The sequence below is a fragment of the Lucilia sericata genome, unplaced genomic scaffold (genome assembly GCF_015586225.1).
Source record: "Lucilia sericata isolate MDLA Ls3-8-SP2 unplaced genomic scaffold, ASM1558622v1 Contig000205F_arrow, whole genome shotgun sequence".
NCBI classification, from domain to species: Eukaryota; Metazoa; Arthropoda; class Insecta; order Diptera; family Calliphoridae; genus Lucilia; species Lucilia sericata.
In genome coordinates, this window is record NW_023994233.1 from 176,233 (window position 1) to 192,792 (window position 16,560).

A 16,560-nucleotide genomic window follows, 5' to 3' on the forward strand; every position below is an offset into this window, starting at 1 on the left:
CTTAGATGTAGCGGAACGTATTTCGGACACGGATTCCAAAGTCCTGTAACGATTTGTCAGGAATAAATCTAAATCGGACCATTTGGGAATCGACGTTTTATCTTTTAAGCCTTATTCCCATAGCGTCAAGGTTGAATCTGGCAGCTTATTGGAACACAGGAAAACAAATATAGGGTCCCAGCTATCAACGTCTATACGATGAAGTCGTAAAATGGATATACACGAGTTTATATCTCTTTGCAAATGTTGAATAGCTTTTGCCGATTCGGCAGTTATGCTAGGGAGATTAAATAGGATTCGAAGTTGCCCGTTAACTTGGACCCGACGATTTTCAAATCGTTCTGTCAGATTTGACCAAGCTAAATCAAAACCCTGATTTGTTAAGGGACTCTTCTTCACAATCTACTTTGCTTCTCCTTTAGTTTTCTGAGTCAAGTGGAAAAGCTTCTCAACAGGGCTTAATGTGGAATTCTATATGAACATGGCTGTGAAGTGATCGGACTTGTGTCAGCATTCTCACGCGATTGATCCCGAAGGGCTTCGGTCAGCTCAGATAATTGTATTAATATATTACAATAAGTCACATACGTACTTTTGTATTTGTCTTTAAAAGCTTCTATATCATCCGATTCCCCGGGATCCGTATCATCTTCGTTGTCCTTATCGAACAAAAACTTTTCATAAGCCTCCTTAAGATGAACCCATGTGGACTTTATTTCCTGCCTGTGGATTTCTAACGCATGAAGAGAATTGATTGGATAACGATTCTCATTCTACTATACTATCGGCCAAGCGAATAAAGTGATCAAGAGACATGTTTGATATACCAAAAGGACAAAAGGAAAAGCACTAGCAACAATTCAAATCGAAATTCGGAATGAAATTATCTAAAAATGTGGGAATTGAAATCAGATCGAGAATAAAACCAAAAAAAATTGTAAATAAACCGATCGGAATAAACGTGTAAATCAAACCAGAAAGAAAACCAGTAATTTGGATAAAATATATTTTTCGAAGAATTGATACCTTTACGTTACTGGACTATAGGATCAGCTGCTTCAAAAAATAAGTAAAATAAGTAAATAAGAAAGTTCGTAAACCTATTCAACGATATTTGTTTTTGGAGAAATTCTTTTATTTTATTTATTTACAATCCTTGTAGAAAAAATAGCAACAATGTATTCCATAAAGTTGTTTACCAATATGTAAATTAACCCTCGGTCGCACGAACAAATAGACAATAAGTAAATTTTTCCTTTTTAGAATTAGAGTATTCGTAATTAAAAGTACTCTATTGGACAAAACGTGCAATAAAATGTGTATTTAGTAAACTGGATTTATTTAGCGTATATAATTATTTTACTAATCTTCAGAAATATGGACAAAGTTTATCGCAATTTACTTCAATATTATTTATTACCAACACAAAAAAAAAGAAATATATTTACTAATTGTATTATTAATTGCCAATCATAAATGGTTAGATCAAAATGCATTAAAATATTTGGAGAAAATAATATAAAAAATGTATGCCCCCACTAACCACACAAGGGTTAATTATGATCAGTCAGCGTATGACGAATAAAGCAGAAAGGAAAACAAGCAAGTAGATGTACACACTCACAAACACGTATGTTTATGTTAATACTTGTAAATGGATATACACACGAATGAACTAATGTACTGCTTGTTGATGAAATAGACAAACGTATGCAAATTAAATGGCTCGCTATTAATATTATTTGGAAATAAGTATTATTGTTTGGAAATAAGCAAAACAAAGTAAAGAGCAAATTGAAGGGAACAATTATTATTTAAGTTTACTAATATATGACCGGAAAAAAAGGAAAGAGCTACGAAAAAAAAATTAATAGGGAATAATGTAAAAAGAATTTATTTGGAATTAATATGGAATTGAGAAAATATTCACAGCAAAAGAACAAAATATCCTACGCAAGATCAGTAGAAGTAAGCACCGGTTATTATGTTTACTTTTATGATAAAATATAAATTTTTATAATTATATTTTAGAGAAATAGTCGATCAAATGAAATAAACACCGGTGAAATTAAAACCTTGCGGACAAAAACTATTTTTAATGATAATATTTTTTTTTAAACTCACGCTTATAACTCCAACTCTTGGACGACCAATAGAAGTAGGGGATATTTTATTCGGTGCACACGATCACTTTAGTTTTCCACTATTGAAATTTTAATTTGCCGACGGCTTTTTTCTAATTTTAATTTTGGAAAGATTTTAAACTCCACTCTCTATCTTTTCCTTTTCTTTCTTTATTATTAAGTTGCCGACGGATTTCTTTTTTTTTTCTTTTGTAAATTGCCGTCGGTGTTTTTCAATTATTAATTTTTATATTTATAAGTATGTATTTTTGTAAATATACACATCTGCTCAAAATATCGGAACCTCAAACTACCGCGTTTTTAAAGCTGTGAAAATAATTCTACCGATCTATCCAATTGGCCATTTTCCAAAAATATATTATGGAATAAAATATATACCAAAGCAAATGGCAACTATAATGCAATAAAAAAGAAAGAATATAATGGGAAAATAATTCTACCGATCTATCCAATTGGCCATTTTCTAAAAATACATTATGCAATAAATTATATACCAAAACAAATGGCAATTTTAATGCTTTAAAATGATGCATAAACGACTGTCCTAGCACGAAAACTACCAAAGTTAATTGCAACCATATCGGAACCTCAGATTACTGCGTTTATTAAACATAGAACAATAATTCTACCGATCTATCAAATTGACCAATTTGTAAAAATACACATTATGCTACAAATGATATACCATATTAAAGTGCAATCATAATGCTTTAAAATGATGCATAAATGACTGTCATAGCGTGAAAACTGTCAATGTTATTTGCAGCCATATCGGAACCTCAAACTACCGCGTTTTTAAAGCTGTGAAAATAATTCTACCGATCTATCCAATTGGCCATTTTCCAAAAATATATTATGGAATAAATTATATACCAAAGCAAATGGCAACTATAATGCAATAAAAAGATATATAAACGACTGTTATAACATGAAAACTATAAAAGTTATTTGCAACCATATCGGAGCCTTAAATTACCGCATTTTTGAACCTGTACCAATAAATATACCGATCTATCCAATTTTTGTAAAAATTCATTATGCCACAAATTATACACCAAAATAAAGTGCAACTTTAATGCTTTAAAATGATGCGTAAACTAATGCCCTAGCATGAAAACTGTCAAAGTTATTTGCAACCATATCGGAACCTCAAATTACCGCGTTTTTAAACATAGAACAATATGTGGGTACATATGTAGCTAATAATGTAGCTTTTTTCCTTTTTATAAATGCACTCGACACAAACACTATGCACTTTGTATATTGATAAACTAAATAAAGCAAACATAAATAAAACAAACGAACCTGTTTAATTATTGATGCTGGAAGTATGTAATCCTTTGTTGGTAGAATTATGTAGGCACAACGAGTTGAAATCTCCGAGAGAATTATATATTCCAATTTATCCGGTTCGAACTGGACTGGTTCGCTCAAAGCTTTGGATGGGGATGAAAGGCTGGATTATTGGAAAAATTATTAGTCTCTCTGAGCCAAATCAAAATATATGGATATATTTTGTAACTCAGAATAATTTAATTTGGATATGCAAAGAAATGGAAAATAAAACAAAGCAATTAGGAAATTTTCTTTGGATATTTATTAAATTATTTAGGGAATAAGGAATTCTTACCAAGGATAGGAAAGTGGACCAATTTGCACAAAAGAAAGTTTCTTTCTGGCGGAAATAAAATTTTACGACATATTTGAAATAATTGACGTTTTATTTAGAACTTTATGACAACTTTACATATGCTGCAATTCATAGCAATTCATTATGAATAAATGGACAATTGTTGTTTGGCATAAACAAGTACGACTTGAATATGTTATGTGAGCATATAAATCATTCTACCAAATTTTTTTCGGATTGGTCCATATATGGTAATAGCTCCTATATAAGGTCCACTTCAAAAAAATCACTTACGCACATATTTCATTATCAAATAAAGATATCTTGATAAAATTCGACACAAATATGTTTTGTGTGAGGTCATAGCTCCTATACATATAAAGTCCACTTCCGAAAATCACCTAACCGCACATATTTCATTAATTAATAAATCTATTGTAGTAAAATTCGAGTTGAATTTTTTTGGCATATAAATCATTTTTTTCTTATCGGTCGATAATTGGTCACAACTCCCATATAAGGACCATTTCCGAAAATTACTCAAATGCACATTGACAATCAAAGTTGTCGAGATAAAATTCGACATAAAAGTGTATATATCATTCCACAGTGGGGCAGAATGGAAATTTTTTGGAAATAAATCTGGCATTTCTAAACGGCTGATCCGATCGTCATAAAATCTGTCATAAAAATATGAAAAAGATGAAATTAAAGGACACAGGTTTAAATGAACATATTTTTGAATGTAATTGAGATATTGGCTTGAAATTTTTTGTAAAGGGTCGAGAATTTCCATATCTAACTAAAAAATGATATTAAGGGATAAATATGGACTAAATTGTTGTAGCTATCTGCGATCCTATTAAAATTTTGATATAAATCATAGTTTTAGAAATTAAACAAATATGTAATATATGACAAAATCTTTATTTATCAACAAAACTCAATAAAATTTTCAACGCTTGTTAAATTTGTCATTTCAAATAAGAAAATGCTAAAAAAAAATTGAAAAGGTCAAAGGGCATCCCGCAATTCCCAAAAATAGGAATGAAAATCCCAAAAATGGGATTTTTTACTTTTTTGCCCATAGGGTCCACATTTCTTTCAGGGCTGGGAAAATACTTTTGGAGTAAATAGAAAACATATTGAGGTTTCCAAAACTGCTTTCAGTTTTCTGATCCCAGCTTTGGGATTTTAGAACATGTCGCCCAAAGTTGAAGTTTTGATAAAAAATAGGTTATATTCGGAAGGACGCAGTGGCAACATTTTCAAAAAATAGGACAAGTTTTTACGCCAAAGCATTCTGCGTAAAGATACCTTTTAGAAAACTATAAAATTGTTATATGTTCTTAAAGAAAATTTTATTTTATTAATAAAAGAGTTAAGACACATTTTTGGCAAAAAACGCCAAAAATCTAAAATTTTTTGAATTTTTAAATTAAAAAACGTATATTTTTGGATCTGTAAATGATATTGATCTGAATTTTTTTGTATATTATTGGAAATTTTGTTGTCTAACTAACAAGAAAAAATTGAGTCCATTTGGTCCAAAATTACGCCCGGTATTCAAAAAAAGGCGGACCAAGGTATGGTAAATTTTGTATCACTAAATTTTTAAATGCCTATAACTCGGATATTATAAGAGATAAGTAGTATGTCCAAGCATGTTTTTTTCAAGATCTCGTCGAGCTTTCAGAAAATATAAAAATCTTTGTATTTGGGTGAAAAACAAAAAAAAATGGCACGAGATTAAAAATTTTACATTTCGTAGGTACCCTACTTTGAGCCGCCACAGCGCCGTCCCTGGGGCATCTGCAGGGTTCATCTTCAAAACTTAAACTCGAATACTCCTTGGCTACGCTCACGCCAATTTTATCCCGATCGAATCAGCCGTTTAGAAATGCCAGATTTATTTCCAAAAAATTTCCATTCTGCCTCACTGTGGAGTGCTATATTCGGCTGTGCCGAATCTTATAAACCCTTCACCACAGTATATTTAAAAAATATCAATTCTATAAAATTTTAATATATTTCATTATCCCGTTTATATCATTATTATAGAAATATCAAAACGAACAACAACAACGCTAAACGAAATAAACACACAAAAAAACAAAATATACAAGGCAGTAAAACCAACAGACATCCTAACATACGAAACGAAATACACAAAAAACAAAAACAAAATACACAACGTAATTAAACCAACAGATCTCCAAACATTCGAAACTGAATACACGAAAAAAAAAAAACAAGTAAGAAATTATTGTCGGGCGAGGCCGACCATATAATACCTGTTACAAAAAAAATGTGATTTAGTTCTCATAATAAAGCATTTAAGTTGAATTGTACCGGTTCAGTTGTATGGGGGCTAGGTGAAATAATGGACCGATGTCAACCATTTTCAACAGGCTTCGTCTCCGGTACCATAGAAGATCGTGTGTCAAATTTCATTGAATTATCTTCAAAATTGCGACCTGTAGTTTGATTACAAAGTTTACAAGTCCTATTCGGGGATTCAGCTGTATGGGGGCTAGGTGAGATAATGGACCGATATTAACCATTTTCAACAGGCTTCGTCTCTGGTAGCATAGATCATCTGCCATTGAATTCATTGAATTATCTTCAAAATTGTGACCTGTAGTTTGATTACAAGGTTTACAAGCCTTATTCAGGGGTATAGGCTAGGTGACATAATGGACCGATCGTAACCATTTTCAATAGGCTTCGTCCCTGGGACAATAGAAGATCATGTACCAAATTTCATTGAATTAGCTTCAAAATTGCGACCTGTAGTTTGATTACAAGGTTTACATGGACGGACGGACATAGCTAAATCGACTCAGAAAATGATTCTAAGCCGATTGGTATACTTTAAGGTGGGTATATGACCAATATTATTGTGCGTTAAAAACATCAGCACACACCCAATATACCCTCCCCACTAAAGTGGTGTAGGGTATAAACAATATACACAAGGCAATGAAACATACGAAACGAAATACTCAAAAAAGCAAAAACAAAATACACGAAACCAACAGACATCCAAATATACGAAACTGAATGCACCAAGAAACAAAAACAATATACACAAGGCAATGAAACACACAGCCATCCAAACATATGAATACTCAATGAATAAACAGTGTTTTTGTTGTTGCTTATATCAAAGCATGAAAAAAATTGTCGTTTTTATGAAATTTTCAGAGGTTGTCTCGGATTTTTGCTCATATCCGATTTTGCTGATTTTAAATAGCGATCTTCTCGAAAGCATGTTTAACAGAATTATTCAAGATTCGGATCTCGCCGATATCTGGGGTTCTTTAAAAACTGATTTCAACAAACACACAGACGGACATAGCTTAATCAACTCCGCTACCTATAAGGATCCAGAATATATATACTTTATGGGGTCGGAAAATTATATTATAGAAATTACCAACGGAATGACAAACTTATATATACCCTTCTCACGAAGGTGAAGGGTATAATTAGATAGTTAAATGGGTTTTAATAAAATGTAGCTTACAGGTGGAGGGTATTTAAGATTCGGCATAGCCGAATATAGCACTCTAACTTGTTCTGTTTTAGCTTTGTACAAACATTTTCGTATTAACGACGCAAATCGAATCGCTAATGACGCAAGTTCAAAACATGCGACGCAAACCGGGGTATTAGGGTAAAGATATCGGAATAAGTATATTTTATGTATATAAGAAATCTTTAAAAAAAAATTAGGATCGATGCATAATTGGTCATAGCTCTCATATAAGGTCCATTTTCCATAACCCACTTATATCCAATATATTTCATCTATAATATAAAAATGAAAGTGTGATGTATGTATGTATGTATGTATGTATGTATGTATGTATGTGTATGTATGTATGTATGTATGTATGTATGTATGTATGTATGTATGTATGAGTATGTAGTATGTATGTATGTATGTATGTATGTATGTATGTATGTGTATGTATTATGTATGTATGTATGTATGTATGTATGTATGTATGTATGTATGTATGTATGTATGTTGTATGTATGTATGAGTATGTATGTATGTATAGTATGTATGTATGTATGTATGTATGTATGTATGTATGTATGTATGTAGTATGTATGTATGTATGTATTTAGTATGTATGAGTAGTATGGATGTATGTATGTATGTATGGATGTATGTATGTATGTATGTATGTATGATGTATGTATGTATGTATGTATGTATGTATGTATGTATGTATGTATGTATGTATGTATGTATGATGTATGTATGTATGTATGTATGTATGTATGTATGTATGATGTATGTAGTATGTAGTATGTATGTATGTATGTATGTATGTATGTATGTATGTATGTATGTAGTAGGTGATGTATGTTGTATGTATGTAGTAGTATGTATGTATGTATGTATGTATGTATGTATGTATGTATGTTGTATGTATGTATGTAGTATGTAGGTATGTATGATGTATGTATGTATGTATGTATGTATGTATGTAGGATGTATGTATGTATGTATGTATGTATGTATGTATGTATAGGGATGTAGGTATGTATGTAGTTGTATTGTATGTATGTATGTATGTATGTATGTATGTATGTATGTATGTAGTATGTATGTATGTATGTATGTATGTATGTATGTATGTATGTATGTATGTATGTATGTATGTATGTATGTATGTAGGTATGTATGTATGTAGTATGTATGTATGTATGTATGTATGTATGTATGTATGTGTATGTATGTTGTATGTATGATGATGTATGTATGTATGTATGTATGTATGTATGTATGTATGTATGTAGTATGTATGTATGTATGTATGTATGTATGTATGTATGTATGTAATGTATGTATGTAGTATGTATGTATGTATGTATGTATGATGTATGTATGTATGTATGTACTGTATGTAGTATGTATGTATGTATGTATGATGTATGTATGTATGTATGTATGTATGTATGTATGTATGTATGTATGTATGTCTGTATGTATGTAGTATGTATGTATGTGTATGTATGTATGTATGTATGTATGTATGTAGTATGTATGAATGTATGTATGTATGAAATTTCAAGTGGGCGACGTGCCACGCCCATATTAAGAAAATATTAAATTAGTATATCTGAGATAATATAATAGTTAGAGTCTTCAAATTTTGTCAGAGCAACTTTAGTATCAATATAATTATTTAAGACAAAAAGTGGGCGGCTTAGCATTAGGGGGCGTGGCACCTCCCATATAAATTAAATACAAAAATTCGTTTATCTTGGAAACTATTGCAGTTAGAATATTAAAAATTTGCACGAGTAACATTAAAATCCATGTAAACATATTGGGAAATAAATTGGTGGACTACCCATGAGGGGAGCAGTACTTCCCATACTAATCTATATACAGTAGTTTTCCGATTTAACGAACCCATATGTTGTCAGGCCTGTTCGTAAAATTGAAAAGTTCGTTATATGCAGTACTAACTAAAACGTGGGTTTTTGGTAGGAAAATAATTAAAAATAGGTACATAAAATATTTTTGAAATGTATTTTATAAAAATTAATTATTTTTTTTATAAAAATAGCACAAAACACAAAATTCCGAATCTTATATACCCACCTTCAAACCATATCTGTGTCGAATTTCATTTTCTCATTATTTCTCGAAGTTCATCGCTACACTCGTATTTTAAGCGAGTAATGAGCGTTGAAGTAATTTTCTTAAGGGGGCCTGATATGGAGGGTAAGGTCAATTATGGACCGATTCCCATAAAATTTGTTAGAGATTTCGGTTAGTATAGAACATGTTTGAATCGAATTTCATCGGCGTACTCGTATTGTTAAGCGAGTAATGAGCGTTAAAGTCATTATCTGAAGGACGGACGGAATATTAAAAATTTGCACGAGTAACTTTAAAATCCATGTAAACATTTTGGGAAATAAATTGGCGGACTACCCATGAGGGGAGCAGCACCTCCCATATTAATACAATACAAAAATTAGTTTATCTGGAAAACTAATTGAACTAAATTCTTCAAATTTTGCACTAAGAACTTAAATATTCATTTGAACATTTTAGAGAAAAATGAACGGACTTTCGTCATGGGGGGGCTTGGAGCCCCATATAAATTAAATAGAAAAATTCGTATTTCTGAGAAACTATTAGAGCTAGAATCTTCAAATTTTAATTGAAGAACTTTGACATTCATGTGAACATTCAGAGAATAATGGGCGGACTTTCAATGGGGAGCTTGGCACCTCACATATGAATTAAATACAAAATTTCGCTTATCAGAGAAACTAATAGAACAAGATTCTTCAAATTTAGCAAGAAGAACTTTATTAGACATATGAACATTTTGAAGAAAAAAAGGGCGGACTTTCATCTGGTGGTTGTGAGTTCCCATATGAATTAAATAGAAAAATTCGTATATCTGAGAAACTATTAGAGCTAGAATCTTCAAATTCTACATGAAGATCTTTGACATTCATGTGAACATTTAGAGAATAACTGGCGGACTTTCAATGGGGTCTTGGCACCCCACAAAATACAAAATTTCGTATATCTGGGAAAATATTAGACTTTTTTTAAATTTGTCATCGATTACATTGAAATATTAATTAACGTTCAGAAAAATTGTATCTCTGGAAAACATTACAGTTAGAATCTTCAAATTATTAAGAAGATTTTTTATTTATATTGCTTTTAGGGTAGCAAAGCACACTGGGTATAGCTACTTAGTATATATATAAAAATGTAAATAATTACAAACAAAATGAAGCTTGTTTCGCATAAAGTACCCTATTTGGAAGTTTGATACAAATCTATGTGACATATCGATATCAGCTCATAAAAAACAAAACACTTCGAATGACGTTTATGTGCAACTTTTTTATCAGTTGATACATATCTTCCTACACCGAAAATGAATGGCAATACCTCTTTACCGACGCTCCGAAAGAAAAAAACTGTACAGCATATGCCGTAGTGGATAATTATGGCAAAATGCTGCCTATAAAATGCCTTTCTGATATCACATCAATTTTACTGCAGAAGCAGCTGGTATATTACTATATTGCTTGTAATATACCAGCTGTAATATAAGAAGAAGTCTATATCCTATATATATATATATATATAACAGCCTGTTTGCTTGTTTGTTTTTGTGTTTGTTTGTTGCGCTTTCACGGTAAAACTACTGAACCGATTTACATGAAATTTGGTCAGCTAATAGGTCTAACCCCAAAAGGAACAATAGGCTTATAAGATCTTGATCGGATGCCACGCCCCTTTTTACGCCCACTTTTTGTAAAACTATTATTACACCAATTTTGCAATCACAATATGCAAAAACTACTAAACCGATAAACCTGAAATTTTGCATACCGATAGGTATAAACTTAGAATGAACTATAGGCTATAAATAAGAACTTGATCCGATGCCACGCCTTACCTATATCTTATCCTATAATTATATGAAAGAGAAAGTCTGTTTGTTACGCTTTCACGCACAAACAAACTACTGAACCGATTTACATGAAATTTAGAACACTAATAGTTCTATTCTAAAGTAGAGCAATAGGCTATATAAAATAATGATTTGACGTCACGATTCTTCTTATGCTCACTTAACCTATAATATATAATAATAAATATATATGAAACTCTTTTTTTACTCTTTCACTACATAACTAATAAACTTATTTACATAAAATTTGGCATTTAATAGGTATAACCTCAGAAGTTAACAAGTTAGAGTGCTATATTCGGCTATACCGAATCTTAAATACCCTCCACAAGCAAAATACTTTTATTAAAACCCATTTAACTATCTAATTTTTAGATAACTTGACTTCATATAGGAGCTACGACCAATTACGGTCCTCTCCAGAAAAATTTCGTAGAGTGATTCATATGTATGTACACAAAACATCTGTATCGAATTCTATTAAGATAGCTTTATTTAACAATCATATATAGACAAAATATATTTGTGTCGAATTTTATCAAGATACCTTTATTTGACAATTAAATATGTGCGTTTAAGTGATTTCCGGAAGTGCGCTTATATGGGAGCTATAACTAATAATGGACCGATCCGAAAAGAAATTTGGTAGAATAATTTGTATGTACACAAAACATATTCAGCTCGAATTGTATCACAAAAGCTTTATTTGTCAATGAAATATGTGCGTTAAGGTGATTTTTGGAAGTGGACCTTACATGAGAGCTATGACCAATTGTAAACCGACTGAGATCTACGTTGGTAGTATGATTTCTATTCTTATTATATTTGTATGTACAAAATTTTGTGTTGATACCGATATATTTAAGAGAGTTATTAACGATAAACTTATATCCGGGAATATACACCTTTGTATGGGGCTATGGGAAATATTGAATCAATTGTTATGAGTTTGAATATACTTTATCTCTGGCACAAAAAAATAATGTGTGACAAAATTCATCGAAATATCATTGGAAGTTTCTGAGAAGATTACTTAAGAATTGGGAAAAAAACGTTATTTCTTTCGAGGTAGTCTGAAATTATTAATCATAACTTTTTACGTCGTGTACCGGTTTTACTGATTTTCAATACCAATCTTTACCGGATAATAAGGCATGTTTTGGGTGAATTTCGTGAATTTTACACAGACAGATAGAAGGATGGACGGGCATAGCTAAATCGACTCAGAATTTCATAAGGATCAAGGATATATATACTTTGTTGGGTCGCAGATGAATATTTCTTGGTGTTACACACGGAATGACAAAGTTATATATACCATCTATCACCATAGATGGTGGTGGGGGATATAAAAAAAACTATATATGATATTGATTGGATGATACGCACTGAATGCACCAAGAAACAAAAACAATATACACAAGGCAATGAAACACACAGCCATCCAAACATGTGAATACTCAATGAATAAGCAGTGTTGTTGTTGTTGCTTATATCAAAAATGAAAAAATTGTCTTTTTTATGAAATTTTCAGAGGTTGTCTCGGATTTTTGCTCATATCTCCGGTATTTATATACCGATTTTGCTGATTTTAAATAGCGATCTTCTCGAAAGCATGTCAGAATTATGGAAGATTCGTATCTCGCCAATATCTGGGGTTCTTTAAAAACTGATTTCAACAAACACACAGACTGACCGACAGACAGACAGACAGACAGACAGACAGACGGACATAGCTTAATCAACTCCGCTACCTATAAGGATCCAGAATATATATATATACTTTATGGGGTCGGAAACTTATATTACAGAAATTACAAACGGAATAACAAACTTATACCCTTCTCAGGAAGGTGAACGGTATAATAAAAAATTGAAATTTATTGTAAATCAAGATAACAATAAAAATCTATGATCAGCTAAATATGCCATCAGAAAATTATCTTGATATAAATTCGGTTGCCATTTTTCAAATGCCGCTCAAATCTAAAAAACCATTAAGAGTACTCATTAGAGTGTCCCGAAAGACAGCACTTTTGCAAATCTTATATAGGTAGACCTCTCAAACGATGCATAGAAAGCATTGGTCGTATAAAATTTTTCTGTATGTAGCGCCGTTTTATTCTAAGCTTTTCAAATTAAATAATAATTTTGAATAACTCCAGCACACATTTCCATTTACCATTTACAAATTCCGATTTTTTTTAATTGGAGGAAGACGTGGATATTTTAATAAGTAAAATTGTTTGGGTATCTGCTTTGTGTATCTAACGATATTTGATCTTTTTTTATTCGGATTTAATAAGTAGTGTCTAAATTCAGTCAAAATTTTAGTGTGAATGCATAAAAGCTAATGAATAAAATAATATGTTTAAACACACTTTTGTATAAATGGATGTATTTTTGAGAAACAATGATAAGACAAATACGGTGGTTTTACTCTTTAATGAACTACTCAAAATTGTTTGTCAAATTAAAAGTTGTTTTGTTTTCTCTGTCAAGATTCAAGGATTCTTCATATTTTTTAGAACAAAAAAACTTAATTTTGTTTTTTTTTTAAGGAATTTGATATCTTCCAAATTTTTCATAATTTTGTGTAGAATGTTTCATAATCGTTTCAGAGTTTCTTCAATTATCTGTACTTTTAATAAAATGCCCCGAAGCACTACAATTCAAAGTACAGTGTGACTGAATTTAAACTGAACAGTTCTTTAAATCAACTGCACATGGACAAAATAAAACAACTAATTTGAAAGTGTCCTTAGTTCCCTACCAGTGATTGAGAATGCTGATTTCAGTATAGTTTCTCAAAAAAAGTTTCCTAAATGTTTCTAAAAATTAGTCAAAATTTCCTAATTAAAGCTCATTTTCAATTTGTAAATTTTTAAGGGACATTTTTGTCCAGAAACTGACTTTAAGTATTAAACAAAATGCAGAAAAATATAACTATTTTATCGTTATAAGCTAAATTTTGACATCTATTAAAAAAGTATAGTCATTACAGATAGAATAATATTCTCTTCATTTTAGAAGAAACCCGGGCAACGCCGGGTACGTGCATCTAGTGTTATATAAATACAAATGTATCCAGCCCATTTTATCGGAATCGGTCCACATTTGCTCCTATCCCCCATATAAAGCCTCTTTTAGGAAATTAGTTTTTCGTCAATAAATTGCTTAAATAAATAGGAATCAAGGTAATATTCAAGATAAATGCTTTGTTGTGAAAAATAAATCCCATTTAATATTCATAACTGGTGTAGGGTATCATATGGTCGGCCACTCCCGACTATACTTTTTTACTTGTTTTTTTTTTTAGCCAGTAATTAGCGCTAAAGTAAATTTAGCGAGGGTTGGAGGTTGGATCAATTATGGACCGATCCTTACAAATTTGGTAGAGCGATATTGGCTTATATTAAACATATTTATGTCGAGTTTCATTATTATATTCGTATTATTAAGCCAGTAATTAGAGTAGGGGACCTTATATGCGGGTAGGGTGAGTAACCGACCATGATGAAAATAGGAAGGAAGATTACGTTCCTATAAAAGTTGCTTATGTCGAATTTCCTCACTATAGTCTTATTATACCCTCCACCACCATCAGTGGTGATAAAGGGTATATATAAGTTTGTTATTCCGTGTGTAACATCAAGAAATATTCATCTGAGACCCAACAAAGTATATATATTCTGGGTCCTTATGAAATTCTGAGTCGATTTAGCTATGTCCGTCCGTCTGTCTGTCTGTTTAAAACAAGCTCACGTTAAAACGAAGCAATGGAAATTAACGAACTTCAAAATATTCATTATTATCCGGTATTGAAAATGAGCAAAATCGGTTCACATCGGGAAAAGTTATGAATCAAAATTTAAAACAAAAATTAAAATTTTTTACTTATTCTGATGTAATTTTCTCGAAAACTGAGCAAGATTATTTCATGAAAGTCATCATCCCTTCGTTTCTACCAAAGATCTTGATTCCTGCTGAAAATTGCCAGAATCCGTTCATAATTTAGTATACCTCCCTTACAAAAGTACATATTCCCGGAAAACGAGTTTTTTGTTAATAACTTCCGTCAGAATGTTGATATCTTCACAAAATTTCACAAATTAAAATCTTATGTCAATAGAATTCATTGGAAGAAAATATTTTCTGGATCGGTCTATAATTGGACATAGCTCCCATACAAGGTCCCCTCCCGAAAATCATTTATACGCACATAACTCATTACTAAATTAAGATATCCATATAAAATTTAGTACAAGTATTGCTCATATGCACAGAAATATTACTATGATCGGTCCATAATTGGTCATAGCTCCCATACAAGGTCCCCACCCGAAAATCACTTAAACTCATATAACTCATTACTAAATTAAGATATCCATATACAATTTGGTACAACTATTGCTCATATGCACAGAAATATTACAGTGAAATTTTTTCCCGATCGGTCCATAATTGGTCATAGCTCCCATACAAGGTCCCCTCCCGAAAATCACTTAAACACGCATAACTCATTACTAAATTAATATATCCTTATAAAATTTGGTACAAGTATGGCTCATAGGCACAGAAATATTACTATGAAAGTTTTTTCGGATCGGTCCATAATTGGTCATAGCTCCCATACAAGGTCCCCTCCCGAAAATCACTTAAACGCACATAACTCATTGCTAAATTAAAATATCCATATAAAGTTTGACACAAATATTGCTCATATAAACAGAAATATTACTGTGAAATTGTTCTCTTATCGGTTCATAATTGATCATAGTTCCCATCCAAGGTCCCTTTCAGAAAAACACTTAAAAGCACTTAACTCATTACTAAATAGTGATACCCATAAAAAATTTGCCATACATACTACTTTTGTACACAGAAATGTTATTTCAAAATTTTTTCACGATCGGTTCACCTTTGGTCATAGCTCCCATACAAGGTTCCCTCCCGAAAATCACTTAAACGCACATAACTCATTACAAAACATTGATATCCATACATTTAGCACAAACATTGCTCTTATACACATAAATTACACTATAAAATTGTTTTACGATCGGTCCATATTTGGTCATAGCTCTCATAATAGGTCCCCTCCAGAAAATCACATAAATGCACAATATTCATTACCAAATAATGATATAGATACAGAATTTTGAAATTTTGTCTTTATATACATAATTGGTCATAGCTCCCATACAAGGTCCTTTTACGACAATCTCTTAAACGCACATTACTCATTACCAAATAAAGCTATTGATACTAAAATTTGCACAAATATTTGTATGGTATACAAAAATTT

At 31.3% G+C, this 16,560-nt stretch overlaps 1 protein-coding gene across 1 annotated transcript in view; it reads left to right on the forward strand.

The window, feature by feature from the left end:
• Positions 1-1,908: 1,908 nt before the first annotated feature.
• LOC119602007 overlaps positions 1,909-16,560 on the forward strand; it is a 288,955-nt gene continuing 274,303 nt past the window's right edge. The window contains exon 1 of the mRNA XM_037953315.1: positions 1,909-1,968. Within this exon, the coding sequence (XP_037809243.1) occupies positions 1,909-1,968 (60 nt within the window). The remainder of the gene's footprint in view (positions 1,969-16,560) is intronic.